Here is an 18,951-nt window from a genome sequence, read left to right on the forward strand (position 1 = left end):
CCAAATTCAACAAAGTATCTATCATACTATTATTAAAGCTCAAGCAGATGTTTCCGAATGGATCACAGCTACAACTCCAGCGATCCCATCTAATATTAATCATATCCCAATTCAGTCTCATAAAATTACTTGGAGTAGACCCCCTTTGCCTTTTATGAAGTGTAATGTAGACGCAGCTTTTGATCCTTATACTTACAGAACATCTTGTGGTTGGATTTTACGAGACAATGACGGTAATCCTAGATGTTGGGGATCTTCTCTTCTTCCAAACTCATCCACACCTATTGAAGCAGAAGCAAAGGCGTTCCTAGCTGCGATACAACAAATCTGGATTCGAGGATATCGCCAAGTCTTTTTGGAGAGTGACTGTTCTGACTTAATAGATATGCTTCAAGGGAAAACTCACAATGCCTTAATTGAAGGGATCTGCCGAGATATCTTACAATGGACTATTTCTTTTTCTGATATACATTTTGTCTTTGCTAAGCGTTGTTGTAATGAAGCTGCCCATCTCCTTGCTAAGTTTGGTGTTCTAGATAGCAATTTCTTATGTACGGGTGTTTGTCCACCTCGATGGTTGCAGAATCAATTGTATGCTGACATTATTAATTCTTAATCAATAAAGTTTTTCGTTGAAAAAAAAAAAAACTCTTCGAGGTTCAGGTTCTTATGGATAGAGATGCTTTTAATTGCAAATTAAAATACTTGAAATTTTATTGTATATATTGTGTTTGAGTAAATTTCTATTTCTAGAAAGTAAAATCAAGTTGGATAATTAAGACATTTAGCCCTAAAAACTCAATTATAAATATAGAGTCTCGACATAAATACTCCAGCGACCATAACTCCGTACGAGGTTTGAATTCTCTCTCAGGCTCACGTCCCGAGACTAGTCCCAACCACTTTTTCTGAGCACCTTTTCCGCCGCATCTACTTTTACCACCGTCCTTTCTCCCTGCTTTCTCGGCGAAGCGCCCACCGGAATTACTCTTTTTTGCTGGTTTTGGAATTTTTTTGACCGGAATTCTCCGACCCCGGAGCCTCCCTCCCCACTCCAACACCGGGAGCTTGTACTTATCCATCTTTGTATGATGGTTGACCTAGCTCTTCACCAGGCGACCTTTAACACCCACGCTGACTTGGAGAAGGAAGCATTCTAGCGGTCTCCTTCAATTCCCCTACTGCTTTATGCAGGTTTTATAGAGCTCTTCTCTCCCTTACCTCACCTTTGAGGGCATTTACTCCTCCAACCACCTGGTAGGTCCTTCTTCGTCCGATACCCTTGAAGTCTTTTTGTGCGTTGACCTTTTTCAAATCTACCTTTGGCTTTTGGTTCTCCCCGAACACCGTAAGTCAATCCACAGTTGCGAATCCTTTGCTCTTGCCCTCTATGGCTCACCGATACTCCAGATCGGAAAAAGCTAAATGGCCCGTTGGCCCAAGCAAACAAGTAAGACGCTCCCTAGTGCAAATCCCGGCGGAAGATAACTCAGCTATCATCAAAGCCCACAGACTCTCACTTATTGGCAAAGTCACCAACCCACACGTCCAGAAGACCAGAGCTGTCATCGACTTCTTACCTCAATTCTGGAATTTGGAAGGACGGGTCACTGGCCGCGATTTAGGCCGAGATACCTTCCTGTTCCGGTTTATCGATGAAGAAGATCTTGAAATGGTGCTCCGAAAAGGACCATATCACTTCAAGCAATGGATGCTAATCCTCCAGAAATGGGAACCCATTGTCTCCCAGGAGTTCCCCTCGGAAATCACCTTCTGGATTGAAGTAATAGGAATCCCGGTTCTCCATGAAACTGAAAAGACTCTAAGTACCATTGGAAATGCCCTCGGCCACTACTTTGAGGCTGACGTCCCCCAAGCCCGGATACGAGTTGGAATCAACGGTCTACACCATTTGGAAATGAATTTGGAAATCACCCTCCCATCCGGAGATCTAAAAACAGTAGATTTTGTCTACGAGAAACTGGAGAAACACTGCTTTGCCTGCTTCTCTTTGTCACATGAAAAGAAGCACTGCCCTTTCTTTTCCGAACGCGAAGAAAGGACCACCAAGCCTTTTGGAACCAACCAACTGAAAACCCTTGATCGGTTAGGGGAAGATAAGCGGAGACAAGATGACCGAAAACGCTCTCGATCATCCCTTGAGGAAGATGATAGAGGGGGCAGAGTTTCAACAAAAGATCTCAGGGAGTGGATCCGTAATCACCCCTCCCCTCCAAGAAGACCACCTGCCTATGATCGGAAGACTCCTTTTAGAGAGTCGGGAACCTCCTCCCAGCGAATCGACAACGAGAGAAGCCGCCTAGACGTAAGCTCAAATGTGAAAGACTCGCTTCGTTACTCTGGAACCAACCCCAGAGGACCAATCCATTTGAGACTACAGAATCCAAGAGATGCCCTGAAAGAACTATCCCCAAAAGACGTTAGGCATCAAATCCCTCGCCAATCACGACAAAGGGATGGTTCACCTGTCCAGGAGAAAACTAGATCCTTTACCTCTCGGATGCAGAGTCATAGCAACACTCCTACTCCCCCACCAAGGCCAACAAGAGAAAGGATCTCCCTTCCACCCACCCCCACCTCGAAGAACCGGACTCAGACAATTGAGGAGAGAATCTCGGCCCTTGATCGCCTTGAGGAGCCACTGGACACGAGGCACACACAAGCCCGTATCCATAGCGATAACTCCATTAACCTACAAGAGGTGGAAGTACACTATGTGGAGGCAAACACCCCGATAGCTCCTCAGAACCAAGTACAGGGAACCTCACCAGCATCTGTTTTCCAAAGGCTTGGATCTAACTCTAATGCGGGGAGAGATCGCACCATTTCACCCTTTGAGAGACTAAGTCAACCTCTACCGGCCTCGAAGGTTCCCACCAAGAAGAAAAAGGCCACACAAACCAAACAAACACAAACCAAACAAACCAAAAGGGCCAAAATGGATGATGGACCCTCTCGCCAGGCCCCCAAACGAAGAACAATTAAAGGTACAACCCGGACGCGAGGAAACAAAAGCCCAATCCAGGGGATTAGCATTAGAAAGGCCCATACCACACGAGCCCAAACTAAAGCTAAAAAGAAACTCGTGCCTGAGTCCTCCCAACCGTTTCAGAATCTGGCGGATGTGCCTATCCTCTCCGCCTCTTCGTCCCAGTTTCCAACATCTCGTGTCCCCGTGGCGGATTTTCGGACACCGCGGCACCTTCTCCCTTAGTCTTTGTTTCCTGGAACTGTCAAGGTCTAGGTAGTGCCTGGACAGTTCGTCGTCTTAAGGAAATACGAAAAACTATTTCCCCAGACGTTTTATTTCTTATGGAAACTAAAAATTCAGACTCTGTAATAGCTACCTTGAGCAATGAGCTTCATTTCCCTCACTTCTTCACTGTCCCTCCCATTGGACTTAGTGGGGGTTTAGCTCTCCTGTGGAAGGATGGGGTTCAAATTGATATCAACTCCTCCTCTGCAAACTTCATTGACACGGCAACAACCTTCAAGCAGCAACGCTCGGACATCACCTTCTTGTATGGTGCACCCTGCTCAGGGAACAGAACCCAATTTTGGGAATCTATGACCACTCTAGGCTCAACAAAGTCTTCTGCGTGGCTGATCTTGGGCGATTTCAATGAGATCCTCGACAACTCTGAAAAGAAAGGCGGTCCACTGCGCTCGGAAGGATCTTTTCTAGCCTTTAGAAGCTTCGTCTCCCAACTCGGATTATGGGACCTTAAACATTCTGGCAACCACCTATCTTGGAGGGGAACCCGTTACACCCATTCTGTCCAGTCGCGACTTGACAGGTCTATGGCGAATTGTTCATGGTTTGAACAGTTCCCCACGGGACGTTGCCAATATCTCCGGTTTGAGCGCTCTGACCACCGCCCCCTGGTGACTTTCCTCAGCGATGCGAAACGTCGTCGCCAAGGCCTCTTCCGGTTTGATAGAAATCTGACTGAGAATGAGGAAGTCTCAAACCTCATTAAAAGCACTTGGTCTCAGCTCCAATCGTCATCCACGATCCCAAAACTGGACCACTGTCGCCGAAAGATCCTGGAATGGATGAAGAACAACCATAAAAATAGTATGAAGGCCATTAAACTTCACCAAGATGATCTGGAAAAAGCTTTATCGGCTTCTCTACCCAATCCCCCTCTCATTGAGTCAATCACTTCGGCCTTGGAAAAAGCTTACAAAGAAGAAGAGAGTTTCTGGAAGCAACGCAGTAGAATAAACTGGCTCCAAGGCGGCGACCGTAACTCCTCTTTCTTTCACGCTGTCACAAGAGGTAGAAGGGCATGCAACGCATTCACAGTCATAGAGAATGAACAAGGAGAGGAAGTGTTCGAAGAAGACCAAATTGCTGCTACTATTTCTCGGGTATTCCAATCAATTTTCACAACAAATGGTAATAGTGACTTCAGGCTGGTGGATGAGACCCTCTCCCCAAAAATTTCTGAGACTATGAACGAGACCTTAATCAAGCTCCCATCCAACAGTGAGATTAAGGATACAGTCTTCTCTATTGCTCCTAGTAAAGCTCCGGGACCCGATGGCTTCTCTGCTAAGTTCTATCAAGCTTACTGGCCCGCTATTGGAGGAGATGTTTCAAATGAAATCCGCTCTTTCTTTGAAACGGAGTCTTTGAATCCCAGGCACAACGAAACGCATGTGAGACTTATACCAAAAGGAACTGCACCAAAAAGAGTGGGTGATTACCGACCTATAGCTCTTTGTAGTGTTCACTACAAAATTATCGCGAAAATCCACACAAAGCGGCTGCAACCAATCCTTTCACATCTCATCTCCCCTCACCAGTCAGCTTTTGTCCCAAACAGAGCCATCTCGGACAACGTCCTTATCACCCATGAGGTTCTTCACTTCTTAAGGACCTCAGAAGCAAGAAAGTTCTGTTCAATGGCCGTCAAGACGGATATGAGCAAGGCATACGATCGGATAGAATGGGGCTTCCTACACGCGGTACTCCAAAGACTCGGTTTTCACCAAAAGTGGATTTCTTGGGTACTGGAGTGCGTTAAGACTGTCTCCTACAAATTTCTGATTAACGGCTCGCCAAAGGGTCAAGTCATCCCGTCGCGTGGCCTCAGACAGGGGGATCCCCTCTCACCCTACCTCTTCATCCTATGCACCGAAGTTCTCTCGCGGCTCTGTCTTAAGGCACAAGAAGAGGGAACTCTTCCAGGAATTAAAGTGGCTAGAGCGTGTCCCCCTATCAACCACCTCCTCTTTGCCGACGACACCATGTTCTTCTGCAAATCCAGTCCCAGCTGCTGTTTAGCCCTAAACACCATCCTGAAACAATATGAGCTGGTCTCTGGACAAAGCATCAACCTACAAAAGTCGGCTATAACCTTTTCTGCGAAGACCTCCCCTGCTACAAAAGTCAGAGTTAAAGCAGCTCTGAGCATCAATCAAGAAGGCGGATTAGGTAAATACCTTGGACTACCAGAACTATTTGGAAGGAAAAAAAAAGATATCTTCTCCTCCATAGTGGACAAGATTCGCCAAAGAGCACACAGCTGGACGTCTAGATTCCTCTCGGGAGCAGGAAAACAGGTCCTCTTGCAATCTATCCTTTCCACCATGCCCTCTTATGCCATGTCGTGCTTCAAGCTCCCGGTTTCCCTATGCAACCAAATTCAAACTGTCCTCATGAGGTTCTGGTGGGACGAGAAACCAGGGAAGAAGAAGATGAGCTGGGTGGCGTGGGATAAAATCACTACTCCCAAATTCGAAGGTGGACTCGGTTTTAAAGATTTAGAAGCGTTCAATAATGCCTTTCTAGCAAAAATTGGCTGGCGGCTAATTCATAACCCAGACTCTCTGCTTGCATTAACCCTCCTCGGCAAGTACTGTCATGACAGCTCCTTCCACGATTGCTCCCTCCCATCGGCGGCCTCTCATGGATGGCGAGATATACTCATAGGCCGAGACCTCTTCTTAAAAGGGCTAGGCTGGTCAATTGGAGATGGCCAACAAGTTAGTGTATGGAACGACTCTTGGCTGTCCCTTGCTCACCCCCTCAGACCAATGGGGCCTCCTTCCCCCCCAACCTCAACCTTCATGGTTAAGGATCTCATGTTCCCAAATTCTACTGATTGGAACCCGGTAGCCATTAGGAACGTCTTACCTCAGTATGAGGACATTATTCTAGGCATCAATACCAGCAAGCTAAACCTTGGCGACTCCCTGATATGGCTACCCGAAGCCTCAGGAATCTATTCCACCAAATCAGGATATCGGCTAGCAAGAACAACCTCAACTCCTATGCCGATGGTTCAGGATAGTTTCAACTGGAACAAAAATATTTGGCATATCAAAGCAGCCCCAAAGCTCAAAAACTTCCTATGGAAGTCTGCTAGGGGGGCTCTCTCTCTTGGAAACAACCTAGCAAAACGAGGTCTGGCACTAGACCTGACTTGCAAACGGTGTGGTGGTCATGAAGATGAACTCCACCTATTCCTCAACTGCCCGTTTGCTCAAAAGGTTTGGAGTTTGACTCCCCTCCACCGACCTTTTTTGCAAGAAAATTTCCAATCATTCACAGACCTGCTACCTAGAGCACTTCTGTCCAATGCTTTACCGCCCACTGGGCTCTCGTTTTCACCACTATCCCCATGGATTATGTGGCATCTCTGGAAGGCCCGCAACTCCCTCCACTTTGAAGACAAGAATTTTTCCGAACAGAGCACTGTCCTTAAGGCTCTCACGGATGCAAAAGAATGGCAAGCGGCTCAACTGGCTATCCCAAAATCTCCCCCCTCCCACAGAACTGTGATAAACCTGCAACCACAAGGCCAAGCCATTAATTGTTTTGTTGATGCAGCCTGGAATGCAAGCTCTGGTCTGTGCGGCCTTGGCTGGTTCATCCGTTACCCACAAGGTACCTCCCCCCTCTGTTTCTCAACCACTCGACGGTCTGTCACATCAGCCCTTATCGCAGAAGCCTTAGCTTTAAGGGAGGCCCTCCTTTCTATGCATGCTAACCAACACCTCAACTTGGCACCAAGCTTAGCAATCTTCTCGGACTCCCAAACTCTGATCCACCTCGTCAACTCGCACTCTTGCTCAAAAGAGCTTAAAGCGATCCTCTTAGACATTTCATGTCTCCGGGCCTTGTTGCCCCCTATCTCCTTCAGCTTTATTCCTCGATTAGAAAATTCTATAGCAGACTCTTTAGCTAAATCCGCTCTCTTTGCGGCTAATTCTCTCCCCTCCCAGGGACTGTAATCGTTTTTTAACCGTCCTCAAGTAATCGAATTAGTTTGACCAAAAAAAAAAAAAATATAGAGTCTCGACCTTTACATTAGTATATGGTTTCATTAGTTTTGTGGTTATGATTTGTTTTCTGTGGAGTAGTATTTTTGATAATATGATTTTCTTTGTATTTGCGTTTTTCGATTTTTTTAATACAATTTGAGTTTCCTATCGTCCGTTTATGATTTTGTGATTCCATTCAAGGTCATAATTGTGTTTTTATAGTGTTGCATTATTTTGGTGTGTTTTGATTGTTTTGTGCAATTGTAATTTTTTTGTTTATTTGGTTTATGAAAAAGGAGTATTGTCTATATTTGGATATTTGTTCGGAAAAATCTTTCAATGAACTAATTGGAGATGATGTTAGGCAGAGGATGCTAAGGTAAAAACCATAATATGATAATCTTTATTTGCTTTTTTATATATTTTTAGTATTTATGGATATCTTGGTTAGTTAATTTGTTTGTTTGTTTATCAAATTTATTATGAGTATTCTAAAAGTATAAAACTAAGTTATGGTAGAAAGTAAGAAAGGTAATTTCGAGTTTAGGAGTTTAGATGGACAACATTGTTCCAAGTAGTCAATCATTAATTTATCGTTAATTCATTAATCGTCAATTATAAATAGTTTTTACCAAAATATATTTAATACTAGCAGTTGACCCACGCTCCGCGCGGGAGGTTTATAATTTTGTTTTGTTGATTTTTTTTTTTATATTGTGATATTTTATTATTTTTTAATTGATTTTCAAAAAATATTATAATTATTTTCTCTTTAATTATTATCTTTCAATACTCAAATTTGGATTAAAAACATTTGATTCAATTTATGAAATATCATTTTTTTCTTTTTAATCATGTTATAAACTAATATTTCACTTTCATTTTATTTTTCCTCTTTATAATTTAATATATACAATTACATAAATGCTGTTTTAGTCTACCATAAATTTAAATTTTACTTCCATTCTAAAACTCAGTAACATATTTAAAATATTAAATTATGATCAATTTAAAATGAAAGTTGAATTATATTATTACCACTAATAAAAAAATTAAAGTATTGTTTTTTTTATTTTAACATTTTATTTTTTTTACATAATTTATTTTTATGTATATAAACTTTCTATTAATTAAATAAGTAACATAAATATGCACTAAATGAATGTTTTAAATTTATTTTAATGTTTAAACAAAAATGTGGTTTAGGTGGATGCTTAGGTGGCATCATGAGAAGAGAGAAAAAACTAACTTTATATATATAGATACCCACGCGTAGCATGGGTTCAAAACCTAGTCTATACTATATAAAAGTTGAAGTTATAAGCTCCTAAAGACATCCACAAAGGATTTTAAGTGACCAATAGGGAGTAGACATCTCACATATTGACATTTTTTTATATCTCATTAATTAACATTTTTAAATTCTAATATATTTTATATAAAGATATTAATAAAAAGAAAAAATAAGACATAGAACAATTAGAAATAGAAATTTTCGGAAAAATATATGGAATATATGAATCTTATAATCTGAATATATAATATTGGATATAAATGTTACGCCAAGTAAAGGTAAATTTGTGACTTTTAGTGTGTTTTTAAAAAATATTTTTTTCTTTTGTGTGTTGCTGGAAATTATAAAAAAGAAAGTAAAACCCTTAATCATGAACGTCTCTTAAGTTCATATAAATACTTTATATTAAATAAACAATATGCATAAAGACGCTGAACCAAGACCAAAAAAAATCAACTTGTTTGTTATCAAAAGCTATAATCAAGAAGCTAATATAGATTAAAAATAAGCCAGAGAGGAGTACAATATGGAGGAGGAGAAGAGAATGCAATAGACCGGTAAAGATGTTGCATCGAGGGAATCCACTATTTTAGATCTAGAAGAAACGGTAGATAGCACGTAATGAAGTAAAGATAAAAAAATATAGGAGATAGAGAGGTTGCTGGATAAGTAGCTGAACAAGTGTTAGAGTGAAGGGTGAGTTGAAGAGAATAGAAGCTAAGAATTTTGACGAACAAGCATTGCTCAAGGAGATTGCAATGACAAATGAAATGTATCGAGGTATGATCAAAGAGATCAAAGGGAGAGAATTCAACAATACTAAACTGATTATAATCCCTGTCTGAAAAAATTGAGGAGAAGCATAAAAAGTATGTGGTAACAGTGGTTAACGTTTTGACGAAGATGCTTGTGACAATGAAGAAGTGTGTGGCAAAGATCAAGAAGGAAAAAGAAAAGGTGGAGAAAATTTGAAGGTCATATAAGATAAGAGGAAAGAGACACTGAGACATTGAAGGAAACATTAATGGGATTAGGATAAGAAAAAAGATGAGTGAGAAGACAGTTGTTGTGTGGATCAAACACCATATAGACCATGGTGAGTACTTTGACGAAGTTTTGTCCAAAATGGTTATAGCAAGAAGAAAAAGACAGACCACAACGAATGATTCAAGTAACAGTTTTTTTTTTATCAATATACAATTTTATTTATTTTTATCCAAAATATTTTTGTTAAAAAGATAAATGCTACTTAAATATAAATGAAATAATATTTTTTTGAAATAATCAAAATTATAGTACTATTGCATATTATATGAATCTATATACCTACTTGGAAACAATTGATATATACGCGCGGGTTAATAACCTAGTCCCTTAAAAAATCCGTTAAAAACCCTTGTAAATCTTTTAAAAGTCATCCAAAACCTTTCAAAACTTGAGTAAACCTTTTTAAAGCATTGTAAATCATTTTATAACATTGATAAACACTTGTAAATCCCTTTAAACCCCTTAAAACTTTTGTAAACTTCTAAAACCCTTGTAAATCCTTAAAAACCATTTTAAAGAAATTGTAATACCTTTAAAAACTTTTGTAAACACTTAAAAATCCTTTGTAAACTTCTAATTAAAACCCCTTGTTTTAAAAACACTTGTAAATCCTTTTAAAAACACTTGTAATATATATTCATAAAGTAATCATAATAAAATCTGTTTACATGAAGATTATATTTCTCAATCTTAATTATATATTTTATAACATAATTTTTAAATTTCTATAGGATTCCAAAATATATTTTATAACAAACGCTTACCAAAATCAGTTCAAAAAATAAATTAACCCTAACAATATTTTAGGAATATTATCATCCTCGACAGACCCTCCAACATAATCAAACACATCATCCTTGATTAATGAATCTCCTCCGTAATGTATATTAAGTTTGAGATACTCGAAACCACTGTATAAGAAGACATAAGCAATTATTAGTCACAAAAAATACCCAATTTTAGATCGCAAAACCGAAAAATCAAACCCAAAAATCAATTTTAAAATTGATTCTCACGAACCTAAAATTGATTCACACAAACCCTAAACCCAGAAATCATACCCAGAAATCACATAGAACAAACCCCAGAAATCGAAACCCTAAAAGCATAAATCGACATACCTCATCTTGCTATAATCGAAACCCCAAAAACATGGGGTATTAAACGTCCAAATTAAAATTACATGGAGATTTTTTATGGAATTTTCCCAAAAACTACTTAATCCAAGCCGAAAATATACTCGATTTACCTTTTGTTTCAACGTTTAATATCTTGTATGTTTTTGATTGAAAAAAAAAAACATTAAAACCGTTTATCAAATCTCAAAGCCGAAAGAGATCTTCTTTCTGATCTAACGAAATTTTAATTAATGGACCGTTATCAACTACGTATGGAAAAAAATTTCATCAATAAATGTGACTAAAAATGTTTAATGTGGAAGCAAAGAGACTAAAACATAAATGCTTCAAAAAATAAGCGTTACCACCACTGATGCCAAGCAAAATATTTAACATATACAGTAAGTATCTTTACTAATCAAATACATAGAATACAAAGTTTATTAGACTAGAGCAAAAAAAAAAAAAAAAAAAAAAAAACTAAAATTAGACATGCCAACAACATCTAAATCACACTCATGACTCACATATTCTAATTTTCTTGCCTTTCTGAACCGTTACCGTTGACGAACCTCACTACCATTCAGTGCCAGAATGAATAATCACGAAAGCAATCTTGGCGACAAAATATTAATCCATCATATTTGATAACTGTTTTGTTTGGACAGCGTTTCTTACAGTTTGAGCAAATAGGTCGAGACATATGATTGTTGGGTAGAACATCTGTTATTTGACTGAAGTAATTCCACACTGATGCAGGCTTCATGTACAAATCCTCCCCAAGCATACACTTCACGTGTAGGGTGACACAACAATACTCATCACATATATAAAGCCGCTCCTTCGGCTCTATTTTTTCCTCGCAAACTTCACACCAATACGTCATGGTACGTATCTCCTCCTTCACAAAACGAAGACTGAGCACATGTTTATCATGCCTATACCTCACCTTTTGAGGTAAAGTAGCACATCCAAAACACAAACAAAAGTCGCACGCGATGCAATTGAATGTTTCCTCTGTGGCACACCTTTGTACATTGTTACAAGCAGAACATCTTCTCCGTTCTCCTGGTTTGGATGTTAGATATAAAGGATGCATATGGTTTTCATGAATCAATGGTTCAGAAATTGTGGCGCATGGTACATGTAGCTGAAAATCACATCCAGTTTCACTGCAGTTATAGAAGAATTCAGCTATGCACAACTCATCACAACCTGAACAGCTTTCTGTATAGTCCTCCTTAGCACCGTTGTAACCTCGCACTAGAGTGAGGAGATGTGGATGTATTGGGTGATGTATTTTGCGAGAAAGTTCTGCGCATTTTTGGTGGAGAATATAATCGCATTGCATACAAGAGTAGAGATTACCAAAATAGATTGGCATGAAGCATGCTTGGCACTGCTTATTCTCGTTGTAATCCCTGCCCGTGTCCGTATCAAGTCTCAATTGATGTTGATGAAGGAAATGCAGTATGATTCCATCGCTTATCCTCACAAAAGGCCCAAGTTCTTCTTCTTCAATTTCTTCTGGCACGTTCTCAAGTTCCTTACCATCCCACACATTGCTCTGTGTGGCACATTTTGAGTGAGCCTCATACGAACAACCTTCCTTGATGCAAGAATATCCCCCATTATTATTGTCGATCTTTGTGCGACAAACACCACAAGACCGATCTCTAGCTCCTTGGTTAAAAGAAAAAGTAAAGGCAATCCGATGAGGATGGCGAGATATCCTTATGACACGTGGTAATTGTAAACAACTTTGATGGACCACAAAATCACAAGGGGGACACATATAAAACGGACAGCTCGAATGTGTCAAAGCACATAAGCTGCAAGTTAAGGACGTCTGTCTTGGAAATAGAGCAAGTGGATGCTCATGCCACTTCGGATAGTCAATAGACAAGGATGGTGTTTTTTCGGCACAATCTGTATTCATAGCATAACCACAAGCCAAGCAACAGTAAAATATCCGGTGGAGATCTTCATCACAGCAATAACATTGCATTGTGTTATCCGTATCTTCAGACTCCGGATACAAGACAAGCTGCAAGGGATGTTTTGGATGAAGAAGGTGACTGATCTCAACTGGAGCCTTTTCATATTCTTTATGGTTCTGGCCATTGCAACCTTGACAGAGAAAGTGGGTGTCACGATATCTTCCTGCTAGGCTGATTTTTTCCCAGTTTAAAGGGAGACATGCCCACTTTGTGGTGCTCCACCTGAAGTATTTTTCTTTAGTCACATGAAATTTTCCTTCTACCACTCTTACTTGTTCTTGAGGGCATACCAAAATAAGGTATCGCCACTCTGAATCCATAGAGATGGCCAGAGAAAATATTTGAAGGATGAGTGACGTGAGATCCGACTCTATCTCGAGATTCATCGATCCACTTGTATATTCATAGGGATATAATTTTTTTGTAATGAATAAGATGAGCCTCTGCTGGGAATCCGAATCCATAGAGTTGAAATGAGAGATTACTTGTTTAGTGAGTGACATGAGCTCCGATTCAGGTTTCGGCTGCGAATCCAAATTCATTGAGCTGAATAGAGACATTAGTTGAGTAACGAGTCGTGTGAGGGAGTCCCACTCCAGCTCCCTAGTGTCGCGGCCCCTAGACAACGGCTTCTTAACGAAGCGGTTCCTAGACATTAGTTGAGAAACGAGTGATTTTAGTGATTCCAGCTCCGTCTCTAGCCAAGGCTCCGGCTCTGGCTCCGGCTCCGGGTCGGAGTCGGAGTCTGTTATGATGAGGGAGAATATTTGACGGATGAGTGATATGAGCTCTGGCTGCGGTTTAAGTTGAAATGCTTCATTAACGAGTGACGAGAGTTTCAAATCAAAGTCTGGCTCCAAACTTGAATCTGCGGAGTTGAGATGCGAGATCTTTTGGGAAATGAGTGGTATGAACTCTCGCAGCAGCTTCGGTTGAGAATCCAAATCCATAGATTTGAAATAAGAGATCGTTTGAGAGGTGAGTGACATCAGCTCCGACTCCGGCTGAGAATCCAAATCCACAGAGCTGACGAGAGATGTTATTTGAGTAATGAGTGATATAAGCTTCGACTCCAACTTTATAGAGTTGAGATATAATTAATGAGAGACAAATGATATGAGCTTCCTTAGCGGCTCCGGCTGCGAATCCAAATCCATAGAGTTGTAGACATACAATGTTTTCTTAATGAGCGACATCAGCTCCGACTCTTCTGCCTCTGGTTGCGAATCCAAATCTATTGAACTGACCAGAGTAATAATTTCAGTAATGAATGATATTACTGTTGACTCGTATGAATCAGAATCCTCATCGTCTACGGCAGAGACTAGTTGAGTAATGAGAGGTACAAACTTTGATTCCATCTCAGAATCCATGGAGCTAGTTGCCCAAGAGAGAATGAATGTAATTAACTTAGTCCGATTTAAAACAATAATGATATTATCGTTGATACAGATAATCTCAAGCTGTTCAGATTTAAAGTCAACGATCTACACTAATAATAGGAAAATTAGTGTTCAACAACTTTTATTTGTTTATTGTGTTTTCAATCACCCACTTGGATCATGTTCAACCACTTTATACTTATTAAGTTATTATAGCCAAAACACAAAACATGCATTTTTCTACTTTTGTTTATCATTTCGAAAAGAAAAAAAAATATACATTTTGTGCTACTCCGTAAGCGGCAAGTCACTGCTTATCGAATTTTAGCTTATGCATCTTTTATTTTTCTCTTCTCTTTTATTAGTTTTTTCTTTTATTTTTGTCAACCATACATTCATTAAAAAGTTATGTCATGATTTGTTCCCTACATAATTTAATTTATATGTACTAATAATTTTTCTAATGAATTGTTTAAATAATCTAATTTCACTTTCAAAACATTAAAAAAATATGTTTATACAATAATTATACTTTTTAATTACAAACTAATTTCATTATGATGAAGTTTCTTGTTTTATAGAAGAAATAAATATTCTATTCGTCTACAAAAAGGAATTATTTTCAAATTTTGATTTTATTTTTAGTACTTTTAAACATGTTATGGGTTTTGTGAAAATGCTATATATTACTGAGATGAACATTTTATCTATTGTTTTTCTTAGATTTTAGTCTTTGTATATACTTATGCTCGAAAACTAGTATTTTTCTTCTCATAAGTATCTCAAACTACGTTAAGAACTCCATATCTAACCTCACATATTTTTCTACTTTGAGATCTATATTACTCCTTATTATGTGGATCTTGTCTTTGTGTATGCTCATTTTGAGATATTAATTAAAATCAAAAGCATGAGACCTATCTTCTTTTTTATTTTATTTTTTCATTTGATATTAAATTAAATTCAAAGAAAAATTGGGTTTGTCTACCAAGGGAAACGTTTGGTTTAGAAACTTGAAAAATAAAACAGAAGCGACAAAACTTGAGACCATCATTTCTGTCACCCTTTTTCGAATTGCAGAAAATCTGTTCCGAAATTGCTTATCGATGGAGAGCGAAAGCTAAATAACAGACGACTACACAAGATCTTCAAGAGAACTTAGATTCACGAACGAATCTTGTTTATAACGTCGAAACTTGACGAAGAAACTATAGGGATAAGGCGAGAATCCTCTTCTCAGGATTTCACACAAGAAACTCTTTAGGGTTGAATAGACGAGGAGCTGAGATTGAGTTTTCTCCATGACTTCGTCCATAACACTCTTGCCAAATAGTGTACACAGTTACTTGGAAACTGTCCTAGAAAGGAAACTGTCCGGACGATCCTGCAAATGATAGGAGACAAGATTTATTAATTTATTCCAGTCTGTTATGTATCGAGCTTTGTAGATGTTTGTGGCTAATGCTTCCCAAAGAGACGAGATGAAGCGGCAAGCGAAGAATAAGTGATCTCGGATTTCCTAATATTTCTCATATTTATATAACTAATTTAAAATAATAAACTAAAAACATTTATTATTCTCCTTTTACCTTTCTTTGATCTTATTTTAATTTATTATATTAAAATATTTATATATAGAATAAAAATTCATCTTTTTTTGAATATGTTGTAATCTGAATTTTTCAAAATGGTTATATAGTACTCAATTGACAAAGAAAATATTATTATAAACTTAAAATCTTATTAAAATAAAGTTTGGATATCTAAAATGGGTTGGTTAAATATATTGGTTAAATCTAAGCGGGTTGGTTAAATATTTTCATGAAATTTTATATATGTACTTTATTGATAGAAAAATGTGTAAGACATACCACATCAGTTAAATATTTTGGAAAATGATTTTAAATCATTATAAACATGACTAGTATGCTTCTAATTATGACTGAGCATGAAGTTTAAGTTATCAGGCTTTCAGTTTCAAAAATTTTGTTGTTTTTAGTAAAGTTATTTATTTGAGCATATAAAATTTTCCTACGTATTATTCGAAAGAAAACGGTCAGAAATACCCTTCGCGTTTCCTACGAAAATATCTACAACTTTTCCTTCGGCGCGATTTTAGTAGCATCTACGGTTTCCTATGTGCGATTTCCTACCATTAAAAATGGTAGCTACCATTATAAATGGTAGAATTATCGTAATAAATGGCTGTTTCCTACCATTTTTTCACGCAATTGGTCGTAGGAAATCGTTGTTTTCATATATAACATCTATACCCAGTCACCACAGTAGGCAATATCCCAGACCGGCGCCTATGATCTACAGGAGCTCGTTGGATCTCCAGAGAGCTCCCTGAATCCTCAACCTGAGCCGCTGCCCATAACCGCGCCTCATCCTGCGCAACACTCACTATATCCAGCAGATTTTCATCCTTGTGTTTCAAAAACTTTAAGAAAATGTACAATCTTATCAATGAAAAACAATAAAAGCCATTTTGGAGGAAAAAAATTAACAAACGTAATTACTATTATGCAATGTTAACTATGTTTGGTAAATTTTGTTTATTTCACTGTAATGTTTCTTTATATATAATCAAAATACATGAAAATACATAGCTCTTATCTTTAACAAATGTATAAAAACATTTATCTATTTAGATTACTTCATTTTGGACCTCTGCTTGCATATGGAACATGACAACAACATGCATCCCAAGTACACATGCCATAAAAGTAACCATGATCTCGACAAAATATAACACACCCTTGATTCCCTTTACGACGACATGTTTCTGTTCCATAGAAACATTGAACATCTTGTTGCTTTATTCCATAACCTGTTTTATTAAAATAAAAATTATTAAAACCAAATTACACACTCATTTAAACAAAAAAAGAATTAAATGACAAATTCTTGTGCATGATTATAAAGTGGGTGTGAAATTATACTGGTGCTTGGAGGAGTAGCAGTTGTTGAATGACAGTGAAGAGAAGATACGATGAAGAAAGCAATGAAAAAAAATGTGACAAAAAATTTCATGGTGATAGCCATTATTGTGATATCCTAAACCTTTTTTTTTATAAGTACTTATTTTTGTATAGATTGATTACATATATATAGTAATTAAATAAACATTGAAAAGGTAATTTTTAAGTTTATGTTGAATAATTTAGAGCATCATAATATGTCAAGTTATTTACTTATAGAATTTATTAAATAGTCAAAATAAAGACACATGTTGAAAAAAGGAAAGAAACTTAAGAATTGCAAATGGTAATTAAATTGGTAATTATATATCTGGTCAAAGTTGAAAAAAGAAGAGAAATTCCCTTAGATGCCATTATTTTAAATACCACAATTTGTTTTTATTTCAAAAAATACCACAAAAGTTTTATTTTTCTAAAAATACCATAAACATACAAAGTTGATTTTTGAAGGTGTTGAATTATTTTTATAATGTTTGGGTTGACTATTTATATTTAGAGTATAGTTTTTAGGAGTAGGGTTTATTGTTTTGGATTTAAAATTTAATTTTGAATGTTAAAAATATTAGTTTTATTGTGTGATATTTTTGGAAAATGATATTTTTGGAAAATAAACTTGTAATGGTATTTTTGGAAAAATACCTATTTCATGGTATTTAAGAGAATTCTCCTTAAAAAAATAAGAATTCAAATGGTTTAAGTACATTTATTATAGTCAAAAGAAACATTCATTATGATATTTTTTACCTAGTCGAACAATTGGTTTACTGGTAATTATTATACCAGTCAAATACATAAGATTTTTGCATTTTAAGTTCGATTTTTGAAATTTGAATCTGACAATTATCTCTTTAATATTTTCAAGAAAAAACGCTAATGTTTACATTTTCTTAAAAACGCTAACGACGTCGTTTCATTAAAAATAAAAATTAAATATAAATTGAATCCACAAAGAAACGAACTCATGGGCTATAGGACTTTCATCATACAATGAACCATTGAGCCACTGTATCATTTCATTAAAAGTACAAACAAAACATACATATACACATATATACACATAGACATATATCATATATATATATGCAATTACTTAAAAATAAAAGTATTTATTCATTAAATAGAAATCCAATAACTAAGATAAAATACAATAATAATTATTAAATATAAAACTAAAACAAATATTAAATGCAATAATAATTATTTAAAATAACAAATATGAAATACAAAAATCAAATTATTAAATAAAACAATGAGTTATATTTTACGACTAATAAACCAAAAACTAAGAGAGACTACATTTATTAGATGCCAAAATATATATGTCATTCCTACCAAAAAATATATATATATATATATATGTCATTATTGTGAATGTTAATTTTATTTTAATCATATTGTTTTATTTAATCATAATTTTATATTTTGTATTTTAATGAAACTGCGTAGTTTTGAAAAATAACAAAGCGACGTCGTTTTGGTTGAACAGAAACTCTAACAGAAAATCTAACTCTGTTAACGGAAATTTAACATCATGCCCAAAATGGCCAAGTCAATGAAACTTGTCCATTTTATCCGAAAGTCAAACAAAACTTTAGGATTTAAATGGTATTTCAAAGTTCATGATTTTTTCGTGCACAATTTGAAAGTTGGGGATTTTTTTGACATTTTTTCCATTTCTTAATAACACCTTTAAAAATGTTGTAAAACATTTTGCCAATGACCTTGGGACAAATTCAACACTCCAACAAAGACATGTTGATTGCTTTGGGCAGAGACATGTACAGAAGTGTCATCTTCCACATAGTTGAATTTATCCTTAGTTGTCTTTTG

At 36.9% G+C, this 18,951-nt stretch overlaps 2 protein-coding genes, 1 long non-coding RNA gene and 1 pseudogene across 3 annotated transcripts; 2 read left to right on the forward strand and 2 right to left on the reverse strand.

The window, feature by feature from the left end:
• LOC17890949 overlaps nucleotides 1-616 on the forward strand; it is a 5,352-nt pseudogene extending 4,736 nt beyond the window's left edge.
• Nucleotides 617-1,390: 774 nt separating this feature from the next.
• On the forward strand, nucleotides 1,391-3,235 carry LOC17892943. Its single transcript, XM_006299893.2, has 2 exons — nucleotides 1,391-2,890; nucleotides 3,134-3,235. Exons 1-2 carry the CDS (start codon nucleotides 1,391-1,393, stop codon nucleotides 3,233-3,235), a joined length of 1,602 nt encoding a protein of 533 aa, XP_006299955.2.
• Nucleotides 3,236-11,216: 7,981 nt separating this feature from the next.
• LOC17892023 lies at nucleotides 11,217-14,128 on the reverse strand. Its single transcript, XM_023786155.1, has 2 exons — nucleotides 13,970-14,128; nucleotides 11,217-13,759 (listed from the first exon to the last, which is right to left on the reverse strand). The coding sequence occupies exons 1-2, from the start codon at nucleotides 14,126-14,128 to the stop codon at nucleotides 11,339-11,341; spliced, it is 2,580 nt and encodes an 859-aa protein (XP_023641923.1). The 3' UTR covers nucleotides 11,217-11,338.
• A 2,548-nt stretch (nucleotides 14,129-16,676) lies between these two features.
• Nucleotides 16,677-17,213, reverse strand: LOC17892426. The gene is made up of 2 exons (XR_002834806.1): nucleotides 17,083-17,213; nucleotides 16,677-16,970 (listed from the first exon to the last, which is right to left on the reverse strand). It is a non-coding gene; the product is annotated as an uncharacterized LOC17892426 (long non-coding RNA).
• Between the last annotated feature and the right edge of the window lie 1,738 nt (nucleotides 17,214-18,951).

This window comes from Capsella rubella, unplaced genomic scaffold, assembly GCF_000375325.1.
Source record: "Capsella rubella cultivar Monte Gargano unplaced genomic scaffold, Caprub1_0 scaffold_3, whole genome shotgun sequence".
NCBI classification, from domain to species: domain Eukaryota; kingdom Viridiplantae; phylum Streptophyta; class Magnoliopsida; order Brassicales; family Brassicaceae; genus Capsella; species Capsella rubella.